Below are 20056 nucleotides of genomic sequence, written 5' to 3' on the forward strand. Positions count from 1 at the left end.
ACCCGGAGCAAGTACTCCAGTACTGACAAGTACTTGAGTTTACAAAATGGAAAAATACATAAAAAATACCCAAGTGGTTCCCCACCACTTTTGAGTTTCAGTATGTGGCCCTCGGCGGAAAAAGTTTGGACACCCTGCTAGAAGCTTACCAAGCACTGCACAACACTGATGCTGCAGGCCGAAAATATTTATTTCTTACCATACTCAGTTACAGCAACATATCAATCAACAATGAAAATCACAATAAAATAGTAGTTTTTCTTACTGCTATAAAGGACAGAGAACTTATCTGTGGACAAATAAAAATCACTGCATGAAGTACTGTACATACACTGACAGCAACTCCTACCCGAGTGCTGTATTTTAAATTAAGCACATGGTGGATGTGCTTATCCAGTTGGTTCATTAGTGTGGTCACGGGGTTTTGTAATGAGAAGAAAGTAACCTCACAATCCATATCGGTGTCTAAGGTGTGAAAATGTGTGTAGGGTGGACAGGTGTTTTGCCTCTTGAGTGTAAAGACCTGTTAACTGTGTGAAAATTCACACTAAATTCATTCTAGTGTGTAAACAGCTGTAAAAAAAAAAACGTAATAACCCTACAATTTCCGGTGGCACACACAGTCAGACAATTCCTGTTTGCCAAAAGTGTTTCCCGATGCACCAAATTGCCTGGTTCTGCCTTTTCCTCACTCACATTTCTCAGGAGGGACGACTTCCAACAGGAGTTGGAGATGCATGGTGATGGGCCCTGTAAGGTGCCAGAGCATCAACACATAAGAAAACTAACACAGAGAACAGTGTACGTTACTGTTCGTTCATTCATTCATTTTTTGACCACTCATCCTGTTGAGGGTCCAAATAAGATGGAGCCTATCCCACCTGACTTCAGGCGAGGTGCACCCTGGACTGGTCACCAGTCAATCACAAGCAAGCACTTGCAGACAACCATGCACATGCACTCACATTCACAGCTATGGGTAATTTGGAGTCTCCATTTACCCTAAGACGCATGTTTTTGGACTGTGGGAGGAAACCAACACAAAAACCGGAAGAACATGCAAACTCCTTACTTACTCATGAGTCTGCGTGCCCACTTGACCTTCAGGTGAACATAGGGGTAGTAAAGGAGGAGCCCGCTGAGAATGAAGAGAGTACAGTAGAGGTACTCCATGGCTGGGCTGTCAATAATGGGGGCCAGAACCAGGTAGCAGGACACCAGGACCATTAGGACTGCTATTATAATCGGAACCTATGGATGGATATTGACAGCAATATAAGACTGTAATTTTTCCTTTGAAGAGAAGAACTCTGAAAAAGATGATGATAACGGCGCTATGCCTCCTTGGCTCCAAATGACACTTTTTTCAACCAAAAAAATATAGGAACGCCATCGCCGGCTTACGACGTTGTATTAGCGCCACATTAAAAAAATAATAATAATCTGAGATTTCGAGAATAAAGTCGCAAAATGGAGTCATAGTATTACGTAATATGACAGCCAGGAAGACCTGGGTTCAAATCTCCGCTTGGGCATCTCTGTGTGTTCTTCTCGTGCGTGCGTGGCTTTCCACCCACATTCCAAAAACATGCATGTTAGGTTCATTGGCTCATTGGAGTGTGAATGGTTGTTTGTCTATATGTACCCTGCGTACCCCGCCTCTCGCCCAAAGTCAGCTGGGATAGGCTCGACCCTGATGAGGATAAGCGGCATAGAAAATGGTGGATGGATATTACATGTCATACGAAGGAAAATACAGCATAGCTCTTCAGGAAGAAATCAGACTTCGCTCTTTATAACGTGGCAGCAAAACAGTTGAGGTTACATGGCCATGCCTTTTTTCTGGGTTTTTTCTAACCTTTGGGCTTGGGCAAAGTTAATATTACAACTTTTTTTCTCATAAATTTACGACTTTATACTCGAAATCTCAGATTTTTTTTTTTTTCAATGTGGCCCTAATACTCTGTTGTACCGACTAGCATAAATCACCCATAGTGGTTTCAGAGAACAGATTGTACAATAAAAGGTCTACTTCCTTCACAATTACAAGATAGACTGAACGAAAATTGTATTCGGCCTGAAAAGGGAGCGTGACATTCATAGCTGTCAATCACAGTTGTCCCATGAACACACACACATGCCTGTAGAGTGCGCGCACTTACATAATCTAAGCGAAGCGAAAAACTGTGAAAGAGAAAGCAGCCAACAAAAAAGACAAAGCGAGAAGTAAAACTAGAGTAAATATTGGAGCTGATTTTCATCCGTGGGGCGATCTTTGAAAACAAAAGGATTTAAAAATGGATATGACGCTATATTCCTGTTGAAACTGTGAGTAAAACAACAGCACAACAAAACAACGCAACAGCAAAAAATTGAAAAATCAGCAGGAATTTTACAAGAAGAGGGCGAAAAGAGAAAAAAAGTTGTAATCTAACGAGAAAAAGACCTCATTTTGCAAGAATCACGTCGTAATATTATGAGGACAAGTAACGTAATTTTAGCAGCATAAAGTTGAAATATTCAAGAAAGATGTTATTTGATTAAAGTCGTAATATTCTGAAAAATGAACAAAACAACAAAGACCTATTTTTGGCAAATTAAGAAAAAGTTATAATGTTATGGGAATAAAGTGGCAATATTACTTGAGGAAAATTAAGAAGTTTACTTGAGAAGAAGAAGAACATTTTTTAAAACAGTACAAATGGGGGGGGGAGTTCCTACTAATAATACCTTTTTTCACCTACTCCATCACAAAGCTGAAGTACAGTTTTTTCTTGGAATAGAACTTGTTATATATTGTTTTACAAAATATCAAAGTGGCCCTTGAATCCTTTCGTTTTTCAGTATGTGGGCCTCTGTGGAAAAAGTTTGGACACCCCTGATTTAAGATAATGGTTATCAATGAAGCAGAGCCATCAAACACCTGTCGAGCAGCTAAGCAATATGTTTTGCAATCTACAATTTCTTGTCTTACATTTTGTATTAAAATATTTTTTCCAAAAACAGGTCTTGGAATTGGCTCGTTTTATATATGGGGTCGTCTTATATTTATTATTATACAACTGTTGAGCAACTCTTAAGTATAATATGCTTTTTTATTGCAACCAGTTGATATTTCACTGATGCTGAATACACTATTTAAAAAATATGAAGAGATGTCGTATAATATTAGCACATCATCATGAACACCTCACCTTGACTGGTCTTTTCTCTCCTTCCTGGTGAATCGCATGGTGATAAGAGCCAAAATCGTCAGGCCGTAGAAAAACCACTGAGCAAAGCTGAAGTAGTTAATGAGGGAGTTGATGTCAGCTGGGATTATGTATAAAATACCCAATAAACCCTGAAAAGAAACATTATCTTTGTAACAGGAAACACTACCACTACTGTGATCCAGAAGCTGTTCATGCCAACATGCAGCGCTCACGTCAAACATGAGAGCTGGCGATGGGGTGAAGCGCCTCAGGCTGATAAAAGACAAAATTTCCACCATGTGACCATCTCGGGCACTCGCATAGGACAGTCTGAGGACCAAAACAAAACATTAAGAACGTGTGGAGTGTTTTCTTACCACTTTACATCATTGTCAGCCTTCTTATCGCCACCACTAAAGCCGAATCTTCCTCAGTTTGAGGGCTCTGTTACCTGCCAGCAGTGAAGCAGCTTCCATTGGCCCAGCCAAATGTAGAGAAGACAACAAACAGCGGAACAATCCAAGACATGGGGTAAAGAACTTTGTTTCCAAAAGTCTAAAGAGAGCAAGCAAGAAACAGTTCATTCATAGTGAAGGAGTTTTAGCTGTAATTAACAACATTATGTCAGCTCATATGTCATATCTGTCTTAACAAGTGCTTGCGCTGCTGTATACGACATAGAAAGAAACGTATACAGTGGAAACTTAGTTTGCGTCATTAATTCGTTCTAGAAGGTCAGACTCTAACTGATACAGACGCTAACCAAATCAATTTTTCACATCAGAAATCATGTAAATCCAATTAATCCGTTCCAGAAAGCCAAAAATGTTAACACAAAATATGTTTTACATGCAGAAAAAAAAATTCAAAACGCATACAAATGATGAATGAAAGGGATAAATGAACAATTAAAGTTACTTTTACCTTCATTGAAGACGTGATTCTTGGCAACTGTCCCCAAAGTCATGATGTGGCAGCGAGCTCAACCACCACCACCTTCCTGTTTTGACATGAGTTTTTTTTTTTTTTTTTTTTTTACTTCAATAGTGTTTCTCACCTCAATGCTATAACCCAAAATGGAGCCAAAGAAAGCTGCTAGCGCCAGCATTTTGATAAAGAAGGTGAGAAACACTATTGAATTCAAGAAATAGCTCATGACAAAACAGTAAGCTGGTGTCCGTGTGGTGTCTCGCTGCCACACTCGTGTCTTTGGGAACAGTAGTCTTCAGTAAAGGTAAAAGTAACCTTAAATGTTCATTTAGCTCTTTCATTCATCATTCATATGCATTTACAATTGTTTTATGCATGTAAAACTATAATTATAAAACTATAAAAGCGAGTTTTGTGTTTACATTTTTGAGAGTCAACTGCTGATGCCATCACAGACGAGCGACATAACTGCCAGTTGCCATTTTGTTCACTAGCTAATAGAGTGTTAACAGGGAAAGACATTTTCTGATATATATATATATAGCGTATTAATTACACAAGACACGTGCCCTATTGTACGCTAACTGAAAAATGCACGCAAACCAAGGCAAAATTGTGGCGCAAAAAACACGCTAACCGGGGCGGGCGCTAGTGAGGTTCCACTGTATAGTGAATATTAATGTTATTAATGTATTAAGTGTTTTGTGCTGATCTGTGTGTTTAGAAAGTGGTGGAGATTGGTGACTGTTTGAAGCCTGCCACTTTATGTTTTTCAAAAATAAGAAAACAGGCTTCGCCACACATCTTAAAATAAAGCCTATCATAAGTCAGCTACAGACAGTAGGAGCTGTAAGTTTGATCATTTTGCTTTGCTCTGTTGAAGGTTGGTGTTGCTGTTAAAATGTGACTGTAATGTTAGCACTGTAGCTCATGCAGCTCTGCTGGTGTTGCTAATGTTTGTGTCCTCCTTTCTACCCCTTAATGTTACTTTGTCCTATGTGATATAAGACATCTACGTGTCGAGTTAGACTGTGTGTGTGTGTGTGTGTGTGTGTGTGTGCGTGTGTGTGTGTGTGTGTGTGTGTGTGTGTGTGTGTGTGTGTGTGTGTGTGTGTGTGTGTGTGTAAAAAGTGGATAAGGTGCACAATGGCGCTTTATAGAGCTACACACACTGGCTTGTTCCAACACTGCTCATTAGCATGAAAGCTACACACACACACGAAACAGCGTGTTCCCAGTAGGGCTTTTAAAAGCATTTTAAACCATGTAAATTTCACCATCAAGGCGAATGCACGATTGTGGGACGTCTGAGGCTTACTGTATTTTCAATTGTTGCCTCTTACCACGGCTACAGCTGGAGACCACAGTATTCCATTGGTGGTCAAGACACTGAAATAAGCAATGTTGATCATCACATAGCAGACGGACACCAAAGGGATCCCAATGATGATGGCTAACGGCAGGTTTCTGCAGCAAAATGAAAGAGAACAGTTATAAAAGTTTCCTTTAAAATGAGCAGGAAGGCAAGGAAGTCCTGCCACTAGAGGGCATCAAACACCAACAGTAATACAAGTAGATAGTATTTTTAATTCCCATCAAGCTATATCGCTGATTTACCTGAATGGGTCTTTCAGCTCTTCTGTGATGTAATTCAGCTGACTCCTGAGAATGTAATGAATTGTAAACAAATGAAGCGATCACACTTTATAAAGGAGTTGTCATATTATAAAAGTCATTGGGTGTAATAGTTGTGTAACCCGCCCTGTTCGCACTACCCGCGGTGGGGTACGAACACTGTACCTTCGCAATGGGAGACGAGAGCGCTGACCACACGGACAAAAGCCCAACCAGTCGACCGCGTGTTCAACGCAGCCCTCAAGGCAGCGCGAGTGAGGTTTACCAACGTACACTTGCGCAGCCTCATAGGCTGGCATCCGTTACATTTGTGTATTAAATGACAAATTTAGTGGGTTATTGCTTATTGTGAAAAGACATTTACCATCCATCATAGGCCCAGAGCCCATTATAAAAGGCAAGTCCGATTGCTCCAACGGACGCTGGCTTGCCGTCAAATGCGTTCGACAAGGTCTCTGATTTTCCTGCATATGAAGATATAAACGTTAATGTTATGTACATAAAGCGAGCTCATATTAATGTTATTATTAAAAAGGCAACGTCTGAAAAAACGTATGAACACTGACCTTGTGCCAACAGAACGATACCAGCTCCCACTATGAGGACGATGATGAATAGTTTGGCTGCGGTGAAGATGTTCTGCACATAGCTTTCCTACTTTGAAACTCAAACAGTTGATGGTGACAATGAAAACTGACAAAAGAAACATGAATGCTGATGGGTGATTGTTGTTTATGAAAACAAGGACCAATACTGCATATTAGAAGGAATGGTATTACTGGAAATGATTTACCATTATATCATTATACTGTATACAGCAACTTCATTTTTCAACTTCAGCAACAGTGTGGCATGCATGAGAAAGTGTTATGTTTGTTGTCAGAAAGTAAGAGCAATTCAGCAAAGTTGAGATATTAAGGTTAGCTATCATTGAATGTATACATTGATTATCATGACCACACAATTGCCGGTCGCTTCTCTGAGACTGTTTTTGTGTATGTGCAAGCCCTACGGACATATACGTGGATATGCGACATCAGTGAGTGAAATCCATGTTGGCCAATCATTTTATTCCGGTAGGAAAAACATTTTCCAACTTAGAATTGTGACAAATACAGACAATCAATGGTTGAATCTGTTCTTTTAAAAGACTATTAGTAACATCTGCTAGCCGTTTGTGTTCTTCTTTGATTTTTTTGGTTCAAAAAACGTGTAATTTGGAGTCAAAGAAGTACAGCACCTTTAACTCATTCAATCCCAGCCATTTTTCAAATGACAACCCTTTCAGTACCGGCCATTTTAGACGATTTGGACTGATTTTCAAGGCACACAGAGTATTGTGTTCTATGGCTATACAAATGTGGAACCTACCAAGATTAGACTCTAGTCTTTCATCAGAAAAAAAAGTTTGTTTCTACCATTTTCCGTTCTTTAGTAATCAGCAGTAGAACATTGGTAAGTTTCAGGAAAATATCAGTTCCCAACAAAAAGGGGAAAAAAAAAAAACTTTTTCTGAAAAGATAAATTTCTAGCATAACTTTCACTTTGACTCAAACTTTTTTGCTTTTGTGACAGCTCAAATATCTAAACAACTGTACCACAACATAAATAACACAAAAAAGGGCTGTTTTACATCAAAATAACAGTTTGTTCACAAATATAACCCCGTGAACTATTTGCAATTTTCAGATTTGGACGAGTGCGCACGTGTGTGTGCGTGTGCATGCGTTAAAATTTCCCTACGATGCGTAACCTTCTGCACGCTCTCTCACTTCCTCCTTCTTGTCACGTGTGATTTTTCCAGTTACGCGATCTCTGCCGAGCTCTTATCAAATGCACTTCTGCCACCTCGGGGCCGTTTTTATGCCTTAAAATTGCTCTGACGTGAAATCCATTAGCGGAGAGTTGCGTCATCACCTTCTTTTGCCTCTCGTGCAAAAAAAAAAACGTATAAACACGTTGTTGTTAATTCATATATTTTTGACAAACCATGATATGAGTGAAGCCGCAAAACTTGAAGCGCAAAGTGGCGAGGGATGACTGTAATTAGTTTTCAAATTTCTGAAATAACAGCCTCTCTCTAATTATCACCTGGTTCTGCCCTTTTTATGGGCTAGGTAATTTACAGCATTTATGCTATTATTTTTTACTTATTGTCGCTTTGGTCATATTGTACTGAGCTTACTTAGCCTATGTTTCAATAAGCTAAATGTAATGTTCTATGGTTGTCAGCACAAAATTCCCCGTTGGATGCAAAAAAAACCCCATGACTGACGACCCCAATAATAGCGCTGAGGTGCATTCAAGTCCAAAAAAATTCTGAAAATAAGTGAGTATGAAGCCTCTTTACTTTCTAGAACAGGCTGTGATAATGACGCTCACCTCCTTGTGAAGCACGGTTGCCTTCACCTGCCGCTTGTCCATGTCAAGCCCAGACTCCTTCCTCTCACTTGAGCTGTTTACTTCCATTTTAGTCTGCTAAGCGTATATAGGAAACACACACTGCGCACATCTCGGGGCCACAAATAAAGTTACACTTTAACTTCAAAAGACAAAGATCATTGCAAGAAAATTGTATTGCATAATTAAGTTTACAAGCAGAACCTGTGTCAAATATAACCTTCAGGGTGAAGAATTCCTGGTGCGAATGAAAATCGGTGGCTCCTACAGCGGGAGGGTTTTTTTCTGTTGTTGTGAGTGGAGGTGCCTGATGACCTTGAAGAGGAACTAAAAGTATGAAAGCGAGACGTGCTACAAATTAAGGCTATATGAAGCCACTGTGTGTGTGTTTTACATTGCTTTCTTCTATAAAAGTGTCCCCATGTTCTGATCATGTTATGTACTGTAAATTATGGGGCATTCATTGTAATAGTTAATACTAAATAAAATAATACTAATATCTTCAATGTTGAAACACCATTTGAGGACATACAGGATTTGAAGTGGTGGGTTTCACAGCTGACTATATGAAAAAAGATGAAGATGATAAGAAAACAGCACATTTTTAAACTAGTTGCAGAAATAAAATTAAAACATTTTTTTTCTTTTGTCTATATAATTGAAGATTCATGTTTTTTTTTCTTATTTCAATAAATTTATTTTTTAAGTTTGTAAAAACAAACACACATGTCACATATTTTTTAATCATATTTACATGATCAGTATTTTATGTAATCTGTGTGCTTACATTTTTCATGTATTGTCATAATTATTAAAATAATAAATATAAAAATATAATGTATATATAAAAAACATGAAATTGCTGTTTTATATTATTTATTTATCTCACTTATAACAACGCACTTTTAAATAAACAATAAAATAGGACTGTGTCTTTGTAGATAATGCACATCTGTAAGAATACTTGAGATATCTTGCTATATGCAGTAGTTTAAAACTCACCTGTAGTTCAGTCTTCCAGTTTGTAGGTGGCAGTAATGAGTCACAGACAATGTGTCAGCAGTCGCTCCGGTAGCAAAGTACTTCCGGTGACCGCTACCAAAACAACTTTGATGGTGATTTTCAGTTCATTTGTGTTCGCTTTAAGAAAAAAACGGTTATGTTTTAACATGAACACCGGACTGAAGCACTGGAAGGAGGCGGCCACTCTGATTTTAGCAGCGGGTCATAAGCTCGGTGCGGACAGTTTCTCGACAGCTCACCGCTTTGACTACAATGTTTTACTGCTTAAAAGAAGCCCGAAAAGCGGATTCATGCCCAATGCTTATGTGTTCCCTGGAGGTATGGCGGACTCTTCTGACTTCTCTAGTGAATGGCTGGACATTTTTAAAGCTTTCACCAACTCTCATAACTTCGGCTTGAGGAATGTCCAACAACCTCCAGAGACCAGGCCGCCAATATTTGCTACCGACAGGCTGAAATTAGGCTCTCCTATCCCGGGAGAGGTCGCCTTCCGGATCTGCGCCTTACGGGAGACCTTCGAGGAGTCAGGAGTGTTGCTGTTTGTGTCCAAAGATGAAGAGATGAGTTTGCTAGAGAGCCTCAAGGACAGACGCACTACAGATGAAGTCAAACATTATAAAGTGAACGAACTGTGCAGCAGTGAGCTGAGCAGGTGGCGGACTCTAGTCAACCAGAACCCGTCTAACTTCATCACAATGTGCAAGGAGCTGGAGGTGCTGCCCAACATCTGGGCTTTACACGAGTGGGCTAACTGGCTGACCCCCGTTGGGCGATACGGCGTGACGAGGTTCGACACGGCCTTCTTCATATGCTGCCTAGACCAGACGCCTCACACCCTGCAGGACCACAAGGAAATTGAGCGCTTTCAGGTGAACTGTGGTAACATTCACTGGCACATCAATAGCGCCCTCTGCTGGTTGCAGCCACATACTACACTCTAGTTTTCAATACGTGAGATGATTGAATCGACCGATTTTTAAAAAATAATCTGTTGTGAATTTTACCATGCGGCTCATTCAGAACAGCAATTTGTGCAAAAAGTACTGAAACATTGAACACTTGGACATGTGCAGTCAAAAGTTTAGAGAAGGTCATATTACGATCACCTCTAAAGGATATTGTGTGCTTTAGGGTCCTCCTGAAATGTCACCCGAAAGCCAAATATCCCTCACTTTTTGTGAGTAATGCATTTAACATTGGAAAAATCTCACAGTACACCACCAATCAAAAATGTTGTATGACTGGCAACAGGTGGATACACAGTTTATTTATGTACTTCTGCCCTAGTGTTGAATTGTTGTACCTGTTACTATGTTTCTCTGGCTTAGATAGTCAACCACATTTTTGGACCAATTAAGTGAAATTGTATCATCTTCCACATCATACCGGATGATCTCTCACGACACACTAATGTGCCACACAGCACAGTGGTTGGGAATCACTGGTCTACTTCATGGGTTCTGTGTGGCACAGTGAGCCTCTCAGAGAGTATAATTCAGTTGGGGCTTCCCTTACTCTCTGAAAAAGTTTATTTTGTGGGGTTTTCTGCTCACCCCAGGAGGAGCTTTCTGTAGGAAGTAACCAAAATCAGTTAATTTGGCCTTTAAACATAACTCAAGTGACCTTAGTAGGTTTTAATAAGATGTTTTCTTGATTGTTCTCCGGCTGCTGTACCTCTGAGGCGAATACAATGACCCGGCTAAATGAGAATATTCACAGGCATACTCCCAGGAGTGGCCCGCCTTACACTTATGCAAAATCCTTGGCCTGGTTGATATGAACATTACAGGGATAAAGATCCACATTATTGACAAAAATATCCAAAATAAGCAGAGTAAATGATTTTTATGAACTAATTGTTGTCTTATGTTTTCTGTATATTGTACTGCTTTACAATGTGTAACCACCCCTGTAAAGCACTTAGTGGCCATTGTCTGGGAAAATGTTTTGTATGGGAACCTCTAAGGTTGGCGCAAGATGCTGGTCAACATCTGATTTTTTTTTCCTGTAGGATTTCATGGAAATGAAGCCATCCAAGAACTCCACCATCTTTAAACATTTATTGACCGTTTAGGGAATATTTTCCACTTTAGATGCGTATTTCACCTGAAAATGTTGATTAGATTTCCGATCGGCACGGGCATTCAACACGCACTACTTTCTGCTCTTACAAGCATGTGAAAAAATCAGGACGGTGTATTTACTTGTCTAAGACAACTCTTCTTCTTCTTCTGAACCACTGCCGGGTGAAAATGTGTCCAAAACATGCCCCCCTTACTGTGTTGACTGTCCTACTGTATTATTTTTCTGTACACCACAAGGTGGCGCTGCTATTAAACTACAAAGTTTGACCCCATAAATTGGATTGAAGTGAAATTTCTCACACAGTTCAATGAGGGGTACAAATCACACTCTGTAACTTTAGGGGCTTTTGCCGACTCGCCATAAAATGTGTCGTGTGTTCCAAAGCATGTTGACCACAATCCTTACCGGGGGCCACAAATGTCTTACCGTCATGCGAATGATCGCTTTATCCAAGATCTGTCAACCGCCTCTGTCGATGTGATACCCAGTGGTCAACGCCTTCTGACGTCCTGCGAAGCTACCAGGCACGGGAACTGTGGATCGCCCCCCCTCAGTTCTATGAACTGGGTCGCATGTGCCGCTTCCCTGCGCTGAGCGGCCTCCAGAGTTTTGCCAGGCGGCGCTCCGCAGACGGCTGTGAGCAGTGGCTGCCTGTTGTCATCTTACAGGAAGACAGCTACATATCAGTGCTGCCAGGTGCTTGGCTTAGCCACCGTTAACTATCATTCCAGAATGTGGCCGTGATGGTAACAAATGTCTCTGTTCTCTGTAGGAGATCAGCTGTACCCGTCAAACTCTTCTGAAGCAACAACAACGGAAACGACCATGGGCCAAGACGGTTCAGAGACAGCACTGCATCGCTTCCTGATCTCGGACCCCTACAGTACGCGCCTGCAGATCAACATCACACCCAAGTACAACCACCTTCTGCCTCTGGTCGGCCCTTTTGACTCCGGCACCAACCTTTGACCTGCTCTACAGCTCCCTCTGTGACCACAGAAGGAGCAAAACATGAGCAATTACATTCACAAAGGGTAAATATATACAATTCCAAATTGCACAACGTGATTTAAAGAGGTGACATTGCATCAACGAGGCACACATTCTTAGTAGCATATGGCAATATAGACATGGGTTTTGGTAACCTCCACCATAATTTATTTCATGTTAATATAAAATATTTAATTTTAAATAAATGTATATGTACAAATGTTCAACCACAATAAAATAGTGAGAAGTAAGTGGTAATGTGTAATACAATCGGAGGCTTATTTTTCATGTTATTTGATTTTAATTTTGAAATGTTAGATTTAAGGTAATTCATGTCAGAAAAATGTACACGAAAGGAAAGAAATAATAACGTAATACAATCTACAATCAATGCTTAAAATCAAAATGCCACTATAATGACTAAAGAAATTAATAATGAAAACATGAAATACTGGTAAGATCAATTGTAAAATAAAAAAAATAATAAAAAAACTACAGAAACCACTTAATACAAATTGAAAGAAATGAAAAGAAAACAAAAGAAATAATGTGTGTAAAAATGCAGACGTATTTTGTTATTTATTTTTAAATACATAATAAGTAAATAAGTAATAAGTAATACAGTGCAATAAAATCTGATGCTTAAAATAAATATAGTTCCAAAAAAACATAGAAATAGCTAATAATTAAAAAATGACAAAAAAGGAGTAACCACAAATCATACAATAAAAATAAGCATAAAATGTTATTCATAAAACCAAAATGCCACTGAAAAGACTTAAGGAAAACAGTGATACTGGTAGGTACATTTGGAAAAAAAGGAACATTAAAATCTACAGTAACTATTTTAATATGTAATATAAAAGCTAACTAACCTCAGACTTTAAACAGAACAATCAGATATGGTATACTTGTGTGTGTGTGTGTTCATTTAGATTCTATCAACACAATAGAGCGTATTTTAATGTGTTTTATTTGTCTTTTGCAGTGACTGAATTGTGTGAATGGGGCCAAATATCACTATCCAATTCAACATTACACTGTATGCTGTAACAAAGTCAGTATTTAATTTTTTTGTCTAAATTTTCACCAATTAAGATTTTTGGACTGCACAGTGTATATGAGTCAAGTTGTGAAATAAATTAATGATTTAAGAAGCACATTTTATGGGATGAGGTCTCGTATTTGAAGCATCCTCTCAAAGAAACGTGAGAAGAATCTACCAAACGAGATTGCACCGGCACAAATGAACACAACTTTGGCTAATAGCATGCATGTAATAGGAAGTAATGTGTGATGATGGTGCTCCCCGTGTTCTTTGTGTGTCTGTGTTTTATGTGAGGGGGACCAAGTTGAAATAACAGCGCTCAACCTTCGTGCTGTTTGCCTTGGAGAGTCAATTGAGGGTTACCATGGCAACTCCACAGCCTTGGAAACCTGCTATCTGTGTCCAAATGAAGTGATGATGCAGTGTTGTGTGTTGCTCACGTCGCTTGTTAATATTCTCCTGTAGTAGACTCACCTTTTTAATGATGGTCGTGTTCCAAAAGTTAAATGCAATTTTTTCTGGGACTGCTTCAATATCAAAACTTCGCAAAAAAAATATATATATATATATATATATATATATATATATATATATATATATATATATATATATATATATATATATATATATATGTGTGTGTGTGTGTGTGTGTGTGTGTGTGTGTGTGTGTGTGTGGCACAAGCATTCCTTTCGCTCTGGAAACTTCAGTGACAGCGTTAAAGTCCTCTCAACCACGTCCTTTCTCTGCCATATTTAATTATTAATCCTGTGTTCAACTCATTTTTGTGCAGTTCACTCAGCTTTGTGTCCTGAGTGCTTTCTGGCTTTATTTTTATTCCAAAGCTCACAGAGTCATTCATTTAACAATATGTATTTGTACAACTATATTTTTCACAACTATAAGTTAAACTGCATAAATATTGTAAAATAACTGGCGTTCATGGTTGCCGTCATGGCCGTCTGGTATTCGCTTACACAGCGTACATGTGACCAATCGTTTACATTCATGGTTCATGTTGTTACCATGGGCTGTACAGCCAATGATAGCTACTGTGAGCGGCTCAAATTGGCCAAATGGCTATCGTTAGCTGACAACAAACATAACCAATGCTTGTGCGTGTGTTAGGAAGAGGGCGAGATATAATGTTTGCCACACATTCCAATGTTGACACCCTTGCATAAAATCCCTTAACTGAAGTTGTAATTGATTTTCCTCATTGTTGATCAAGGATGCCCAACTCTTAGAATTTTTGCTGCAATTAACTTCATTTCAACCTTTTAACCTTCTATTTTACAGTGAAAAATGCTATTTGAAATGTAAAAATGTTAGTGTAGAGTAACACAAGGTGATGTGCACCATGTTTAGGCACATTTTATATGGAAAGTCTTTGATTCAGGCTAAAAGATCTGCGCCTGGACCCGGCCTTATAGCTTATGCACAAGAATGTGTCTTATAATTTTTCCTCCTCCTCCTGCCAGTTATCAATAGCAACTGCCACCTTGCGTAACACAAATAAAGAGAAAGACTTGAAATACGCACACAAGCACACGTAATGTAGATGTGTCATATAATCAATGTGATCGGTCCTCCTGCTAGTTATCAATTATAACCACCACATGTCTATTACCATCTGGCAAAGGGACTGCCGATGAAAATTTGCCTTTCAGCTAACTCGGGTACATTTACTTTCTGATGAAATGTTGATTAATGTACACTGTCCCTTTTTAAAAATAAAGAATTTGAAATAAATAGAACGCACACACGCTTCCTCCCCAACATAGACATTTGTGGATAAAACGATTGTTCCTCGCGCCAGTTGTTAATGATAACCGTCACCTTGCATAACAAAAATGAACAGAACTGAAACACAAAATGTCAAAGTTCCCGGCACAACTGCCCGTGCATGAGCAAACGCTGGTTGTGTTGTATAATCAATGTGGTCGCTGCTCCTGCCAGTTATTAACGATAGCTGCCACCTTGTGTAACAGAATATTGCTCATGCACAGAATGAGCACATGCACCCAAAAGGCAATCACGCCGTATGCTAATTGCGACTGCCAGTTACTAATGATAACCGCCACTTTGCAGAACAGAAACAAACATAAAAAGTCAAACGAATCCACAATGTCAAAGCCCACAGTACAATTAATGCACAAGTGCGTGCAGCGGCAACGTAGTCGTTATTATCCTCCACAGTGCACAATGGAAATAAACCGACTCAGCAATAACAGGACTCCAAATAATCCATGCACAATGTGAAAGTCCGCAGCATGCTTGCCCATGTACCAGCACATGCGCAACACGGACGCGTTGCGCCACACGGACGCGTTGCACAGCTAATGCGATCAGTCCTCCCGCCAGTTATTAATCCTAACCACCATCGTGCACAATAGAAATAAACTGAAAGACTCGAAATAAACCACCGAGTCAGGAAAGTTGCGGTAATGCATTTTAGTATTAGGAGGTGGTGATGCCAGAATGAGTTCAGAACAGGGCGCCGTACGATAAAACTGGTCTTGTAAGTGTGTCCTTAATTCACCCGTGCACGGATAGCATTTCTAAAAGGCCAAGAGAAACCAATTGTTATTCCGCTTCAAAGAAACATCTTGTCACTGGCCTTGTATTCATTCTTTAGTGTGCCAGTGAACTACTTGATTGGGTCCCCCCCCTTTCGAGGAAACCTCAAAGGCTTTATCTGTCAGCCTTAACATCTCCTGCGCTATTCCAGGAATACTCAAATACTCTTAGAAGTAAAACCATTAGCCAGGCAGGCTGACAGATAAAGAGTCTCCATTTTAAAATTGAACACCATTTAAACTTAAGGTGGTTACGTCCAAGTTAATAATCGTCGTACGCTTAAAATACCTGCGGGAAGCCACCAGCTTACAAAGTTAAGGCTTGACTTTTGACGCTTTTAAAACCTGGAAGATTATCTTGACGGAGGCCTCAGTCTTAAACCATGAATCTCCAAACAGCTCTTTGTGCATTTCAATGTTTTATTATAATAAATATACTTGATTGTATGTACATTATCTGACACAGAAGACAGTTTGTACAATACATTTTGCAATGTATACATTCAACAGTGTTTACAAGAAAACCCTGATATATGAGCAAAGCATACAGTGAACTGGTAACTTACTGATCAACTCTTCCAGGTCCCTCCTGAAGCACATTGTGATTTGATGCACTGGAATCTACAACAATCTGGCTTTATTGTGGATTATATGTGTTATCGCGAGAGTGCGGAATAGTGCAGATTCAGCAACCCCAGAGCTAGCTTGTGCCATTGTTTCCCGTAGAACTTGATCAGATGGCTGCATTTGCTTTGTTCATGTAAAGAATCTTTTAGCATGAGGAGCATCAACGGGAGAACTTACAGTAACAGTAGGCTATGTTTCTGCATGAGCTCTCCTGCTAATCCACTTGGATTACGTGTTGTTTGCATAAATCCTGATGGCCACACACCGCCTTGTAGTTTTTTTTCTTTGCTCTCTGCCCCCGTTTACAAAAATAAACAAACTCCTAGACCCGAGAAGCAGGCCTGCTTTACCTCACAATGTACCTGATGTCCATTATCTCCACCAGTACTTCTAAATCTAGTGCAAATATTTTCACAAATCATAATTCTTACTCCTCATCTCCAGTTTTTTGTGACAGCAGATTTCTCTTAGTAATGATTCAAGTGCAAAATAAAGTAAAATAAAACATATCTCATCATCTTTATGGTGATGATTTTGTAGTAGTTTCCTTAGTAAGTGTGGCTGGCATGTGCCAATTTTATTCACTAGCCATAACTGGCCATAACCAGGAAAACGAACATTTGAATGACATTATGTCAAAAGAGTGTTATGGCCACACTGGAAGGAAAACAAAATATTGCGAAAACAAAGTCAATTTATGACAACAATTAAGTTGAGAATGTAAAAAAAAACCTGATGAGAATTACATTGTAATATTATGCGGGGGAGTTCACATTCTCCAAGGGAAAAGTTTGCAATTTTGCAAGTGCAACATCTTAACTTAAAATGTTGTCATTTTACAAGAATAAAGTCAATATTATTAGCACGAAGGTGCTTTAAGAATGGAAGTGTTGAGGATATTGTTAGTACGAATTTCGTATAAATTTCGAAGAAACTACAAAATAGTAGTTTTGGCACAACCTGAGAAAGAATTTCAACTAATAGCAATAAAACTTTATTCTTGTAACATCTTGTAACTCTCGTAACATTACTACATGAGTCTCGTAGTGTTTTGACTTTTATGTCCCAGTCTCTTCAAAAAAATTATCCTAACAATACGACTTTATTCTCATAAATGACACTGTTTTCTCATTGTAATGATAACGGTAAGACGTTAGTCTCGTAGCACAGTGACTTGCATCATTTTGCAACTTTTCTGTTGCGAAAATATCACTTTATTCTCGTAAAACTACACTTTTTTGATAGTGATATAGACTTTTTTTTCCTCCTCTTTAGAATTTTTAGACCTACTAACATCATTCTTGTAACATTTTGGCATCTTCACGTAATAATACCATGTTATTTGTACCATTACGATTTTTTTTTCTCGTAACGATATGACTTTATACTCGCAACGCCGTGTCTCTGCTGCCGCTCAAAAGTGCCCCATGATACAACTTTTGCTGATGATAGTGCAAATTTATTCTCGTAACGTTGCCGTGTTTTCTTATAATACTGGATTTCTGTCGTGCATGTACTACTTGTTTTCTTTTCAGTGTGGCCGTAATAGACGGCAGTACTGTTTTCTTGTCGTTTGTGCACTTTTGCAAGAGAAATATAAATGTAAAGAGAGCACATCACGTAGTGTACTGATATTGTAACCTACCCACCACTTTTTTGTCATACAAAAGGAGCTTTTGGGGGTAGGCCTACTGTCGTTCAGGACATGTTGATGACCAGATAGCCTAGAACCACAGCGACAGTGACGATGACAAAGAAGACCACCACGGCGCAGATGGACGCAAAGCCGGCGTCCCCGCTGCCTCCCCCCTCCTCATCCTTGGGTTCCTCCTCGCAGATGGAGATGACGCCCACGGAGGAATTTCCTACGCTCATGTTGGACTTGAGCTCGGCGCCCGCCTCCTGCTTGGCTTCCACGGCCCACGGCGCCACCTGCACCTTCATCTCCATCTCCTCCATCATCTGGCTCACCTGGCAGATCTCGGCCTGCAGGTCCCGCAGGTCGGCCGTGTCGATGTTGCTGTCGGCCTCGTACTTCATGTTCTGCACGCTCATGGCGCGAGCGGCCACTGTGCTGGTGCTGCCCGTCATGCCCGTCTGGATGAAATGCCTGGTAGGTACCTTGAGCGGGAAGTCCTGGCCTATCTCCAGGGACCGCTTCATGTCCACCTCCAGCAGGTCCATGCTGCTGGAGAAGAGCACCCATAGACGCTCGTACTCGGCGCGGTCCTCCTTGCTGATGCTCTTGTCTTTGAGCAGGGAGGTGAGTTTAGTCCGGTTGGCCACGGCCAGCTCCTGCGCCTTCTTACGGGTCCTCTTCAGCTCTTCCCGCAAGTTCTGCGAGTCCGAGGTGCTGCCCAGGGCGATGACCAGGTGTCTGTAGCAGGCCGTCACTTTATTCAGAGCGTCCAGCATAGTTTTACACTCCTCTTTGCCCATGGCTGCTCACTGACGCTCTCCTCCTCTTCCTCTTCTTCCTCCACAGGAATATGACAAACGAGAGAGAAATGGCGAGCTCCCTGGACGGACCACTTGTCTCCTATGTGAGTGCAAATTCCTTTCTATCCATGCTGCTCTGCCAGCAGCCTCGAGCGGATTTAGCCTTTCCCCTCTCCTTTTACGCACGGATGCGCAATAATCCAACAGTGTGTTTTTGCAAAGGAATATCCACACACAGCTACAGGTGGAGAAGCAATAAAATTACTAAAAGAAGTCCCTATATTCTAAATAATGCACTGAAAAGATGAGGAGCATTCGATGTTAGAAAGAGAAAAAGGGCCTCCCCCCTCGACATGGAGTTCCATTCGCCTCTTTCGTGTTGCCTATGTCCACTTCTCTAGTCCAGTGGATGATGTTTAAATGCTCTTAAAGCGCCTTCTCTGCTCATGTGTGCGCGCAAAAGTGATGTGCACTGTAACAGGCTGCAAGGAGGAGGGGGTGGACCGATGGAGGGCGGGGCCGACCTCGCTGATTGGCTCTTGCAGATGCTCATCACGGTCAAAAACCAAAGCCTTAAAGTGACTGTTAAAATCCAGTAGCTGTAGAATGTAGCGCACTTCTTACTCTTTGCATCATGCATCACTTCTTTTTATTAAGAAACTGTGTTCAAAAGAACTAGTAACTCTTTGTACCTAATTATCAGTATTTTAGCAACCACAATAATAGTATTAGCAATATCTAATAGTATACAGCGATTTTGTGATCATCAAAATATTCGAAGCAAATCAACTAGAGATACTCATGATGTGATATTACCATGATATTTTGGCAATATTAATGGTACAGTATTGTGACTAATCAATATATTGGATGCAAGTCAACTACAGTACTGGATGGTGCGATATCACGATACTCTGACAATGATATTAAAGGAATCAGAATGCAGCAAATCTTTGATCATCACTATAGTGGCAGGAAAAGAAAAATCTAGAGTAACGATAATATGATAGCATCACACGACAGCGATTGCGTAATATTCAGAATACAGTGGGGGAATCATTATTTCATCCCCTGCTGATTTTTAATTTTGAAAGTTTACTTCCTAACA

General features: G+C 40.1%; 3 protein-coding genes across 4 annotated transcripts; 1 reads left to right on the top strand and 2 right to left on the bottom strand.

Moving 5' to 3' along the window:
• Positions 1–244: 244 nt before the first annotated feature.
• On the bottom strand, positions 245–8228 carry LOC129178492 (b(0,+)-type amino acid transporter 1-like). Its single transcript, XM_054770773.1, is given in 12 exon segments — positions 245–750; positions 1077–1251; positions 3195–3211; positions 3214–3343; positions 3428–3524; positions 3646–3749; positions 5468–5591; positions 5742–5786; positions 6124–6223; positions 6326–6410; positions 6412–6452; positions 8120–8228. Coding segments are annotated over 12 exon segments (1089 nt in total). The 3' UTR covers positions 245–688.
• A 1013-nt stretch (positions 8229–9241) lies between these two features.
• On the top strand, positions 9242–13868 carry nudt19 (nudix (nucleoside diphosphate linked moiety X)-type motif 19). Of its 2 annotated transcripts, XR_008569845.1 has the most exons (4): positions 9242–10051; positions 11756–11963; positions 12040–12301; positions 13246–13868. XR_008569845.1 is itself a non-coding variant. In XM_054771329.1 (3 exons), the coding sequence occupies exons 1-3, from the start codon at positions 9272–9274 to the stop codon at positions 12234–12236; spliced, it is 1185 nt and encodes a 394-aa protein (XP_054627304.1). In that variant the 5' UTR covers positions 9242–9271; the 3' UTR covers positions 12237–13868. The 2 variants fall into 2 exon arrangements, 1 of the variants encoding a protein (XP_054627304.1); XM_054771329.1 differs by having other exon boundaries at positions 12040–13868.
• A 2409-nt stretch (positions 13869–16277) lies between these two features.
• si:ch73-167i17.6 (regulator of G-protein signaling 9-binding protein) lies at positions 16278–19398 on the bottom strand. Its single transcript, XM_054771330.1, has one exon. The coding sequence runs from the start codon at positions 18946–18948 to the stop codon at positions 18208–18210; it is 741 nt and encodes a 246-aa protein (XP_054627305.1). The 5' UTR covers positions 18949–19398; the 3' UTR covers positions 16278–18207.
• Positions 19399–20056: the final 658 nt, after the last annotated feature.

This window comes from Dunckerocampus dactyliophorus, chromosome 3 (genome assembly GCF_027744805.1).
Source record: "Dunckerocampus dactyliophorus isolate RoL2022-P2 chromosome 3, RoL_Ddac_1.1, whole genome shotgun sequence".
NCBI classification, from domain to species: domain Eukaryota; kingdom Metazoa; phylum Chordata; class Actinopteri; order Syngnathiformes; family Syngnathidae; genus Dunckerocampus; species Dunckerocampus dactyliophorus.